Source organism: Nyctereutes procyonoides, unplaced genomic scaffold (assembly GCF_905146905.1).
Source record: "Nyctereutes procyonoides isolate TBG_1078 unplaced genomic scaffold, NYPRO_anot_genome, whole genome shotgun sequence".
Lineage (NCBI taxonomy): Eukaryota > Metazoa > Chordata > Mammalia > Carnivora > Canidae > Nyctereutes > Nyctereutes procyonoides.
The window spans coordinates 38584732-38597145 of NW_026575134.1; the positions used below are offsets into that span (position 1 = coordinate 38584732).

The 12414-nt window shown below is 53.5% G+C and overlaps 1 protein-coding gene across 1 annotated transcript; it reads left to right on the forward strand.

The window, feature by feature from the left end:
* The first annotated feature begins 1953 nt into the window (after positions 1-1953).
* Positions 1954-12037, forward strand: SSRP1 (structure specific recognition protein 1). The gene is made up of 17 exons (XM_055301249.1): positions 1954-2069; positions 2554-2689; positions 3635-3820; positions 4599-4704; positions 4963-5153; positions 5266-5496; positions 5630-5733; positions 5837-5965; positions 6238-6459; positions 7177-7249; positions 7661-7799; positions 7931-7976; positions 9644-9773; positions 10156-10326; positions 10502-10590; positions 11109-11295; positions 11547-12037. Exons 2-17 carry the CDS (start codon positions 2636-2638, stop codon positions 11616-11618), a joined length of 2130 nt encoding a protein of 709 aa, XP_055157224.1. The 5' UTR covers positions 1954-2069; positions 2554-2635; the 3' UTR covers positions 11619-12037.
* Positions 12038-12414: the final 377 nt, after the last annotated feature.

Sequence of the window (12414 nt, forward strand, 5' to 3'; positions counted from 1 at the left end):
ACCCCACCCCCCTGTGATGTCACGGCAGGGGTGGGGTCTCCAATCCCCGCTCCTGATTGCCTGGGATGCAGCTGGCTAGGGCCCTCTGGGAGTCATGTTTTATCTGCACTCTGTCTACCCTTTCTTTTCCGTGCTGCATCTTCCTCCCTGCTCACCAGCCGCCTCACGCTCTCCTTAAAGCTCCCTGCAGTGTCCCAGCCCCCCCCCCCCACCGAACCGCCTTCCCCAGGCTGAGTGCCTGCCTCATTGGTGACTCTTCCCAAAGCCACGCAATTCAGTGGCCATCCGCTCCCTTTCTGAGTCGCCTCCAATACCGTGGGTCAGGGGGAAGGGTCTCTTGAATATTTCTCTGGATCTCCTGGGAGGGAGTCGTAGAGTTCATGTCCCTAACTCAGGTTGGCAGTGGCTGAAGCTTGACCCGCAGCATAGCGTTAACCACATTGGAGTGTTTGCTTTTACTTTGCTTTGTTTTCCTGTGAGTTTCCTTAACTGAATCGTTTGTTAGATAACATGCTCCTGGGAGGCTGGGGCTGTTTCTGTCTTGTTCACTAGTTTTCTAAAATCCTAGAACCGGGTGGGGGTTCGGGCCATATTGAATGTATGCTGCTGGACAGGGCTGCGTGACCGTTTCCCGGAGGTTAGGGTCGAGTTCAGGGAGCAGCAGTGCATGCCCGCTGCCTCTCAGGCCAGCGTCGGGTTAGCAAGCTGGCGGAACCAAGTCAGATTGTCAGGAAGTCTTGAACTTAAATATTCTGTCCTAATGTCTTCACGTAGGACAGGTGCCACCAGTCGTTCTGGATGTAGACTCATCGTGATTAGGGCAGAGGAGAGCTGGACCGGGTGGGGTAATAAAGAGATTTGGGGGCCCTGGGCAAATCCTCTTTGGGCCTCAGTATTCTGATCTGCAAAGGAGGTAGCAGTGGACATACTCAACATTTCTCCCAGGCCTGACCTCCTCTGATTTGATAAGATGTGCCATCACGCTGATGCCGAGATCCTCCCTCTGCCATCCACGCTGGTGCGGGGACCCCCCTGCCATCTACACTGGCGTGGGGACCCCTTTCTTCCATCCACGCTGCTGTGGGGACGCCCCTCTGCCATCCACGCTGGTGCAGGCACCGGGGACCCCCCCCCCGGCCATCCACGCCAGTGCGAGTACCCCCTCTGCCATCCACGCTGATGAGGGGACCCCCCCCGCCATCCACTTCGGTGCGGGGACCCCCCTCTGCCATCCACGCTGGTGCGGGGACCCCCCTGCCGTCTACACTGGCGTGGGGACCCCTTTCTTCCATCCACGCTGCTGTGGGGACCCCCCTCTGCCATCCACCCTGATGCGGGGACCCCCCCCTGCCATCCACTTCGGTGCGGGGACCCCCCTGCCATCCACGCCGGTGCGGGCACCGGGTCCCCCCCTGCCATCCGGCCGGCGTTTGGAATCAGGGCTCTGCGGTGACTGTGACCCCCCGCCCCGGCCCCGCGGACCCCGCAGGCCACCCCTACATGGACTGCGGGCTTCGGGAGGGAAGTTTTGGGTGCGGACAGAGAAGCCCTTTCAAAGAGCATCCGGTGCCGTGTGGCGGGAGGACGGGACAGTCACTGCGACACGACACCCCGGCCCCCTGCTCCCCAGGACCGTCCCGGGCGGGACGCGGGAAAGGCGCAGGCACGCGTCCGCGGGAGGTCGGACAGGAGACAAGTGCACGGCTTCTCCCCAGGACCCCGTCCTCCCCTCAACAGGTGTGACTTTTAAAGAAGGAGCCCTACGCGCCGGCATCTCCGCCTCGGGCTCCCCGCAGGGTCCTGACCCGCACGCGGCCCTCCCCTCAGGTCCTCCAGGCCGGCTGGCGCTCTAGGCGGCCGCCTCGCAGGCGGGCCGGGCTCGCGTCTCTCTAGCTCGCTCGCTCTCTCTATGGTCCGTGCACCGCTTCCGGTGGCGGGCCGCGGGGCCGCGCACGCGGGAAAACCTTCCCCAGCGTCCCCCCCGTCCCCCTGTCCCCGCCCCCCCTCCCGCGTCCCCCAGCGCGCCCACCGCCCGCACCTGGGCCGTCGCGAGGCTGCAGCTCGAGGAGGTGGGTGGTCGCCGTCGCGTGCCCCGGGAGGCTGCGGGCCTCGCTCCCCCCTGCGGGCCGCCCGTGATGGGCCGTTCCGCGTTCGAATCCACGGGCGGCGGGCGAATCCATTTTAGGGGGCGGGGGGGGGCTTGGGCCCGGGCCGCGGCGCGGCGGGAGCGCCAGGAGGGAAGCCTTGCCCTCGGAGCCGGGTCGCGAGCGGCAGAGGTGCAGCCCCCGGGGTTCCGCTGCTCGTTGCCATGGCGCCCGCTGGAGCGCCCCGAGCGGGCGTCTGGTCCCGCTGTAAGCGCGACTCCAGGCCGGGTTCCCCAGCCGCGGCTGGGCCTGGCTCCTGGAGGTTTGCAGGGCCTGCCGTGGGGTCCCTGGCAGACGAGATCCTGACACATCCCAGGTGCAGCCGGGGCTTGCCACCTGGCTCCATCCACGGGCCCAGGGAGGTGCTGCCTTGGATGTTTGTCTACCCACCCCCCCTTCTTGAATTCAGATTCCCAACCTGCGGAGTATCTGCACACCCACCCAGGAGTTGGGGCCCAGCTCCCAGTTGAGGCCAACAGGGGCTGATCAGAATGGCGGAAACACTGGAGTTCAACGACGTCTATCAGGAGGTGAAAGGCTCCATGGTAAGAAGGGCGTGGGCTTTTCGATAGGCTGAGAGATGGAAGGAGAGAGTAGGCTTTTTATCCATTATCCATGATGTTGCTATTTTGGAAAAAGAGTCCGAGTCGAATGTGTAGTTGGGTGTTTTCCCCAACAAAAGGCAATGCCTGCAAATCTCCCTACCGGGTCCAGTGGGGTCACGTGGCCAAAAACCCGTTGTAAGTCGAAAATACCGTTTGAGTAAAAAAAAAAAAAGAAAAGAAAAGAAAAGAAAAGAAAAGCACAATAATGTTTCTAACCTGATGAACAGGGCAGGTTAGTCTTACCCACTTTAAACAGGCCCAGAGTGTTTACGTTGGCGTACGCTTCGGCGCAACCATCACAAGGTTTATTTTATGATCGAGTTTGGACACCTTATGTGGTTTATGAAATACCGTCCTGAGAGTGAAACAGAATGAGTAGGGAATGGTTGGGTATCGGTTGTGGCCTGGTGGTGATCAACCCGGGTGACTGTGTGGCTGGCTGGGAGCTATGGTTCACTGCCACTGCCCCAGCGTCCTAAGGGGATTATATACCACCTGCTGCTAGCTCAGGAAAAGATACAAATTATGGTTTCTGTTCCTTGCATATTGTTTTCACACACCGTCGTAAAGTTGAAAGATTGTAAGTTGAGCCACCGTTACTCAAAAAGCATCTGTGTAGGAGTTAGAGGATTGCAGACTTTGAAAGGGACCGTCGTCGTGCGCTCCATTCCCCACTGCAGACTAAGGATCTGGTTACCAGGGTTTGGTTTTAGGATCCAGATTTCCAGGTTACTTTTTTTCTTCTTTCTGACCCTCACCTTTGCCAGCTGTTGGTCCTCTATCTGTATCTGGCCAGCCCGGTGTAGGTAGGTGTTGGGTGGGACTGTTTGTGCCCCGGACACAGTGTGTATTGTACCCTTGCATTTGGACCTGTTTTTCTAACAGAACGATGGTCGGCTAAGGTTGAGCCGCCAGGGTATCATCTTCAAGAACAGTAAGACAGGCAAAGTGGATAACATCCAGGCTGGGGAGCTGACGGAAGGCATCTGGCGCCGAGTCGCCCTGGGCCATGGACTTAAACTGCTTACAAAGAATGGCCACGTCTACAAGTATGACGGCTTCCGAGAATCGGTGAGGTGTCCTGTGGCCATAAACCCCCGTTTAGGGATCCCTGGGTGGCGCAGCGGTTTGGCGCCTGCCTTTGGCCCAAGGCGCGATCCTGGAGACCCGGGATCGAATCCCACGTCGGGCTCCCGGTGCATGGAGCCTGCTTCTCCCTCTGCCTATGTCTCTGCGCCTCTCTCTCTCTCTCTCTCTCTCTCTCTCTCTCTCTCTCTGTGACTATCATAAATAAATTAAAAAAAAAATTAAAAAGAAAACCGTTTACTGTGCCACGTTGTTTATTTTTAATCTAGAAAGAGTTGGGGCTCCTTTGATGGCTGTGTAATTGCTAATTTTGGCTCCTTAGAGCAGGGCCATTGCGGCCATGAAGCACGGTTCAGCTTTGGATGTCTTGTGCTTTGACTCCAGAAGATTTTCTGTTATTGTGATATTTTGGTGGTTTCTGCTCATTGCCTTTATCCAAATTCAGAGTCTTGGTACTTTAGTTTGAGTTTTTTTGTTTTAATGTTTCGACATGTTTGAGTTAAAGACTGTACTGCATTTGAATTTCACTTTCATCAAAGCACTGCCCACACAAAGTCAGAGAGCACGGTGAGGCACATAACCAGGAATGTCATTTCCATACTTTCCTCCTCCCCTGCTCTGACATCCAGTCCCCAGCAACAGCTTCTTTCAACAGTGGGTTTGCTGATAGAAGGTATATCGGGGCAGTTTGTCAGAGAGAATCCCAGAATGTGTTAAGGCCACTGGGGCTTACAGGGATTGCTCTCTCCCCCTCTGCCCACAGGAGTTTGAGAAACTCTCTGATTTCTTCAAAACTCACTATCGCCTGGAGCTGATGGAGAAGGACCTCTGTGTGAAAGGCTGGAACTGGGGAACTGTGAAGTTTGGTGGTGAGTCCTGGGTAGACTGAAGTTTGCAGGAGAAGGTTGGATGAAGAGTTTCAGCCTTTACCTTATTATGCTCTTTTTGTGCTACTGTTTCTGATTTCCTGTCAGTTTGTAACTCATCGCCTAGTTACTGAGGACTGGCAGCAGATGAGGCCTGGTCTTGAGGGTGCAGTATGACCAAATAGCTCAGTGTCTGGCGGGAGCATTGTTTTTGCAGACTTGAGGGAAGAAACTTGTGGTCGCTAAGCCCTTTCCCCGCAGGGCAGCTGCTCTCCTTTGACATCGGTGACCAGCCGGTCTTCGAGATACCGCTCAGCAATGTGTCCCAGTGCACCACTGGCAAGAATGAGGTGACGCTGGAATTCCACCAGAATGATGACGCTGAGGTGTCTCTCATGGAAGTGCGCTTCTATGTGCCTCCCACCCAGGAGGATGGCGTGGACCCAGTTGAGGTGAGGCCTCCCCTGCTCGCCTTGAGAGCAGATGGTGCTGAGCAGGCCCCGGCTGGCCCAGGGGTGCAGCAGGATCCCCACTGCCTGACTACCAGTGTGTACACTTTTGCAGGCCTTTGCCCAGAATGTGCTGTCTAAGGCGGATGTGATCCAGGCCACTGGAGACGCCATTTGCATCTTCCGGGAGCTTCAGTGTCTGACTCCCCGAGGCCGTTACGACATTCGGATCTACCCCACCTTTCTGCACTTGCATGGCAAGACCTTTGACTACAAGATCCCCTATACCACGGTGCTGCGTCTCTTTTTGCTGCCCCACAAAGACCAGCGCCAGATGTTCTTTGTGGTAAGCAGAAAGCCCCGGGGGTGGATCGTCCTGGTTTTTGCATAGTAGATAGGTCTTGCTGGTGTTTGGTTAATCAGCAGTTCTTGTGGAACACTGACTGGTGTGAAACCTGATGTCGCCTCTTCCTTACCAGATCAGCCTAGATCCTCCCATCAAGCAGGGCCAAACCCGTTACCACTTCTTGATTCTTCTCTTCTCCAAGGATGAGGACATTTCCTTGACTCTCAACATGAACGAGTGAGTGTATCCCTGAACTCATGTCCTTCCACTGTCCAGGCAGGAGAGCAGTGTGCTCTTAGAAGGCAGCAGCGCTGGTGAGCTCGTCCTCCTCTCTTTGTAGGGAAGAAGTGGAGAAACGCTTTGAGGGGCGGCTCACTAAGAACATGTCGGGATCGCTGTACGAGATGGTCAGCCGGGTCATGAAGGCGCTGGTCAATCGCAAGATCACAGTGCCAGGCAACTTCCAAGGGTGAGAGTGCCGGCCTGGGGTCCTGGCCTGCCTGGGGGGGCGCTTTGCTGTGTCTCCCTGGTAAACCCCTCCTGGGCTGGGAATGCAATCTCCTAGAGGTCTAGTTGGGACAGAGCATGATTGGTGTCACCTGTCTCCATTAGAGCAACTTAGTGAAGTTTACTCACATGAGGACCTGAGCACACATGTGTCGCCGCTGAGGGCGGGGCCTTTGGCTCTATGCCACCTGCTCCTGAGGTGGGCGCTGACTAGGCTCCCCGCATCTTCCATAGGCACTCGGGGGCCCAGTGTATCACCTGTTCCTACAAGGCGAGCTCGGGACTGCTCTACCCCCTGGAGCGGGGCTTCATCTACGTTCACAAGCCACCTGTGCACATCCGCTTCGATGAGATCTCCTTTGTCAACTTTGCCCGTGGTACCACCACCACACGTTCCTTTGACTTTGAAATCGAGACCAAGCAGGGCACCCAGTATACCTTCAGTAGCATTGAGAGGTGAGAGCTGCCAGTTACTTTCTGTGCATCCTGGGCCTGTCTCCATCTCTCCCGGGAAGCTGGCATGGCCTGGGGTAATCTCTGTGCTGTGACTTTTCCCTAACATTTCAAGCCTTGAGCAGAATTTTTCTTCTGCTTCCTTGGGATCTGGTTCTTCTTGGAGTGCTCAGCCTTTGAAAGCCTCTCCCTTTTTTTCTGTACTTAAATTGTTTCCCATAGTATGTGCTCAGTACCAGCCCTTCTCCTCCACTCCTCCCATGGTGGAAATGCTATCTCTCCTTTTCCTGGAATGAGCTCTGTGCCCGAGCAAACAGCAGCTAATGTTTATTGAGTGCTCACTATGGGCTAAATGTCTTCCAAACATCTTCCCACCTCATCCTTCTGACAGCCCTTGTGAAGTACGAAATTCAGAGTAGCACAAAGGTGAAAATATCCCTTTCCCTGATATTCTCCCCCTACTTTGGGCATATCCAGTGAATAGAAACACACCCCACCTTCTCTTTCTCAGACCCTTGAGACTGCAGGTTCCTTTCAAGACTGGTGTCTGACTCTTCCTTACCGCCGTCCTCTGGGGCTCTCTGAGCTGTTAGCTTGGATAATGTGGTCAGCAGCTGCAGGCCCCACAGCCTTTCCCTGCCTGTGGGTGTCAGAATAGCGTGCGGCCCACCCTGGCATGGGCCCTGCATGTCTAGTAATGTGGTGCATCTCACCTCACAGGGAGGAGTATGGGAAGCTGTTTGATTTTGTCAACGCCAAAAAACTCAACATCAAAAACCGAGGACTAAAAGAGGTACCCGTGCAAGTGGGAAGAATGAGCCTCTTCTGTTCTTTCAGGGGTGGAGGGAGCAGGGATTCTTCTGCCTTCTTTTTCACTCTCTGTTTTCTTCTTACCCTTATAGAAAAAAGAGGTGCGTGTGACCCTCCCCCCTTCCCGGTGCAGGTTTCCTCAGCATGACCTTAGCTCAGTCTCGGCAGCCCCTCAGGAGCCCCCAGTGGGGCTGGGAGAGGGAGGGGCTTGGACTAACTCCGCTGGCAGGACGTCCTTGGGCACAGGCCCTGCACGCCGCTGTGTGTGGACAATCCAGCCCCAGGGTCTTCTGGGAGCTGATCTTACTCACAGGCATGGGGGCGTGCTTTTGAGTGTGCAGGGCTTCTGGCACCAGGGTGAATTGGCCCTAACTCACATCTTTTCCCTGGCTAGGGCATGAACCCAAGCTACGATGAATACGCTGACTCTGATGAGGACCAGCACGATGCCTACTTGGAGCGGATGAAGGAGGAGGGCAAGATCCGGGAAGAGAATGCCAACGACAGCAGTGATGACTCAGGAGAAGAAACCGGTAGGTTAGCCTTGGCAGTGCCGGGGCACGAGGGCGGTCAGGCTGTTGCCTGAGGCCAGAGCTGGGTGTCTGGGTAAAGGGGCAGGATCTCCATTTGGGGCAAAACTGATGCATCCTATGTTCTTTTTCAGATGAGTCATTCAATCCAGGTGAAGAGGAGGAAGACGTGGCGGAGGAGTGAGTTTTGGTTCTACTCATAGGGGTGAGGTAGAGGCCTGTGATCTTAAGGGACTAGAAGATCTCTAGACATTTCTCATGTCCCAACATTAGCTACTGACCCACAGTGGAAAAGTGACCTCCACTGAGGTGATACATGGACATGCTTTGGAAATTGTCAAGGGTTTTGCAGGTACAAGGCACATGGTAAGCCAAAAAAGCAGTGGGGAGAAAACGGGAATGAGAACCAGTGCCTGCACATTTACTAGCTAGGAGTTTCGGGGTGAGTCATTGAATCTCTGTGTCCTCACGTAGAACCTCATGTGGTCCCCTGTGCTGTACTGATCAAGACTCTTGATTGCCAACCTCAGAAATGTGGCTCAAACGGACTTTAGCTTAAAGGGGAGTTTTAGAAATTCATGGAACTGGAGAGTCCAGGGATATAAGTGGCTTCAGGTACTTAGATCCAGATACTCAGAAGTTGTGGGGAATCTTTTATTTCTTCTGTTTTTTATTTATTTTTTTTTTATTTTTTATTTTTAGATAAGTTTGGCCTCCGCAGTGTCACATGACCCTCAGAAAGCTCTGGGCAGGCTTAATCCTATTGGTTTAACACCCAGAACTGCCTCTTCTCTCAGGGCAGTGAACAGCATGGTTCCTGCCACCTTCTGAGTTATTAGGGGGTGAGCTGTGTTAAAACTAGGCATGTTTTATGCTTAAAGCCTGCTTAAGCCATGCTTAAAGCCTGTTGGAGTGAGCCCCTCCTGAATGGGGGCAAGGTGGTTCGCACAGAAAATTGGGATTTTCTTTACCCAGAAAAATTGGGAATGAATGTTGGGTAGCCAAAAACCCAATAGATTTATAGTACGTATATGTATTTATATATATAGTATACATATATAGGAGTAGGTGGGTCTGCTTGCCACATACTTATAAAGGTCAGCGAGCAGACACTTGCAAAAATCCCTTGAAAATTGGCACCATACAGGTATAAGGTAGGTCTATCTTCTGAGGAGTTCCATGCGTATTGGATAGAACTTAATTATATGTGTATGGATGGATGGACTTGGGTTGAGGTCAGTTTTCCCTTTCCCTTTTCCTTTTTTTTTTAAAGTATTCTCTACACCCAATGTGGGGCTTGAACCACAACCCTGAGGTCAAGAGCTGCATGGTCTTCCGAATGAGCTAGCCAGGTTCCCCTAAATTTTATTTAAGTTATCTTTAAAAAAAGCTTTCCTTTTTCTGTAGTAATTATCTCTTTATCAGAAAAAGACTCTAGAATGGATTAAAACAACTAACTCAGAGGAAGTGGTGAAGAGTGCTTAGGGCGTGTTCTGGGCAAGATAAGACTGGGTGCCTGTCTCCCAAGAGTTTGGCGATGGAGTGAGACATTGGGTCAGGCCATGAGCAAAGAGCGCAGCTGAAGCCTGTTCGTTATTTTATGTCCCCTTGGTTGACTGATGCCAGGGATAGGTGTGCAGAAGAGAAGAGGCCAAGTGTGGGGAGAGGACAGCTGGAACCACTCCAGCTGAGAGGAGGAAGCAGGGTGGGGACCATTGCGGGGCAGGCTATCCTGCAGCCCTGCCTTCCCCTTTCTGCATGAGTAGCTTCATACTCCCTTCCCTCCTGTCCTGAGGCCTTGGGGTGCTGTCCTTCCTCCCAGGTTTAAGCGTCCCTCTCCTTGGCAGGTTTGACAGCAACGCCTCAGCCAGCTCCTCTAGTAATGAGGGTGACAGTGACCGGGACGAGAAGAAACGGAAGCAGCTTAAAAAGGCCAAGATGGCCAAGGACCGCAAGAGCCGCAAGAAGCCTGTGGAGGTGCACACTCAGATTGGGAGGCTGTGGGGGAAGCCATTCCCTTTACCTTCTTTTGTCTACCACCTGTAGGGTGTGTCACAGTGGTCCTGGGGCTGCTTGTTGTAGCCAGTAAAGATGGCCTGGGGAAGTATGTCCCTGGAAAGTTTGCTCTCTGGCCTTTGGGCTGATTAGCTTCTGAGAGATCAGAATTAGGAGCCTGGCTTCTGTCCTAGGAGCCCAAGACAGGGGGCCCCTAGGGAGTGAGGCAGTGGGTGTAGGGCGAGTCTAGCGTTATGCTTACTTATTAGTTCTCTCATTTTTCTCCTCAAGCAGGTGATCTAAATAATTTGTTTTGGGGGCCTGTGAGAAATAGATGGCTGAAGGCATTTGGGTTTTCATGTAGGTGAAGAAGGGCAAAGACCCCAATGCCCCCAAGAGGCCGATGTCTGCCTACATGCTATGGCTCAATGCCAGCCGAGAGAAGATCAAGGCCGACCATCCCGGCATCAGCATCACCGATCTTTCCAAGAAGGCAGGCGAGATCTGGAAGGGAATGTCCAAAGAGAAGAAGGAGGTGAATGGCTGCAGAGATGAGGGGTGGCGTCCTTGTAACTGATACAGGGGGCAGGGACGAGCTGTCAGTGGACCTTTTCTATATAGATTTTGCCACCATCAGGAAGAGGGCTCATTCTTCTCTTTCCTTTGTGTGTGTGTGTGTGTGTGTATGTGTATGTGTGTGTGAGAGACAGGAGTGGGATCGCAAAGCTGAGGACGCCAGGAGGGAATATGAAAAAGCCATGAAAGAATATGAAGGGGGCCGGGGTGAGTCTTCCAAGAGGTAAGTGTTGGGAACAAAATGGCCCAGTAAGTGTTTTTTTTGGCATCTATTTTTGCGGGTCCATGTTGAGAATTGGGGTGTTAAAGATAATAGATAGGCTCTGATTGCAGTAGGCAGTGCTTCTCAGATCTGGGTAGGCAACTGCCCAATATGGTAATGTGCTGGGGAATTCCAGAGCTCACTGGATAAATGGGGCCCTTTTCCTAGAGGGTTAGTTTTACTTGAAGGTGTGGGGGAATAAATAAATATGATGGAGCAGAATTCACACGAAGTTTTAGAGATAAGCGGGATATGTACAAGGTCTGCAATGTGCTCCAGGCTGTGGCCTGTGATTCTTGTGGTTATTTACTTACGGGGCTCTTCCTTGGGCACTTGGGGCTCACCTGGCTGGCTGTTTGCACTTCTAGTGAGATGGACGGTGTGGCTGGGAGTGAGAAAAGCCCTGTTAAAGTTAAGGGTGGATTGGCTTTGATGGGTGAACCTGAAGGCCCAGGCCCTTTTCCCTCTTGCTGCTATAGGGACAAGTCAAAGAAGAAGAAGAAAGTAAAGGTGAAGATGGAAAAGAAATCAACGCCCTCGAGGGGCTCATCATCCAAGTCCTCATCAAGGCAGCTAAGTGAGAGCTTCAAGAGCAAAGAGTTTGTGTCCAGTGATGAGAGTTCTTCCGGAGAGAACAAGAGCAAAAAGAAGAGAAGGCGGAGTGAGGTGCGGCAAGAGTTTAGGGGTGAGGGGCCTTGAGGCAGAGGGGTGGATGTCTGAGGGCCGGGGGTTGTGGTAGGTCTGTAAGAGTAGTGAGTTGGAGTGGAAAGGTGCAGTTCTCAGGTTCTGAAGGCGAGTGCTGCAGTGGGGGGTTGGGGGTGGGTAGGGAATTAGGGATCCTTCACGGCTGAAAAGTGGCTCCCTGGGAGGGCAACCAGGACTCTAAACCTTTCCCTTAAGAGACCTTTGATTTTCAGGACTCTGAAGAAGAGGAGCTGGCCAGCACCCCCCCCAGCTCAGAAGACTCCGCATCAGGATCTGATGAGTAGAGGAAGAAAATTCTCTCTCCTTGGGCTTTCCCTGTCACAACCTGCAGTCTCTCCACCCATGTTTTGGTACCAGTTTCTCATGAAATGCAGTCCTTGGATTTTGTGCCATCTTGACAAGCTCTCCTGGTGACATGCACTTCACCGTGGCAGCAGGGGAGGTGTCCCTTCTCTCTACTGCTTCTCAAGGATGGCTCTTGATAACTTGGGGAGAGATTGGGTGGGGCAGTGCAGTGCAGGGTGGAATCCTGAGCCTGCTCCTGCGACCTTAGGGATATGGCTGCTGCTTCTCCTGTTCAGGTTGCTGCAGCAGGGGTCAGGTGAGGGCAGGCCATAGCTCCTAACGGGGGCCTATTTCTACTTTTATTTTGTATTTCTGGTCTGAAAAATCAACATTTAATAAAGGGAACTGACTTTGGAAACCATGTCCTAATGCCTTCTCTGTAGCCCTGCTGCTGAATACAGGCGCCCGTGTTCCGGGGGTGGTGGGTACCGTACTGTTGTGATTGGGCCGGGCCCTGCTGGCCAGCCGGGAAGCAAGCCTCCAGGTACACCCTGTCCTGTTCCCGGTTGGACAGGCATTGGTTTTCACTCTCTCCTGCCGGGATGGGCCACCTGAGAGTCTAGAAACCAGAGCTGATCTGATTAGGAAGTCACTCTCACAGTTTCACTCCATTAGCCCCGCTGAGGGGAGGCAGCTTCTGGCTCAGTCCTTCATCACCCGAGTCAAGGGTCTTCCATGGCTTTAGATAATGGAATAAGGATTGACCGGGCTGCGCGCAGCGGGGGCGACGGAAAC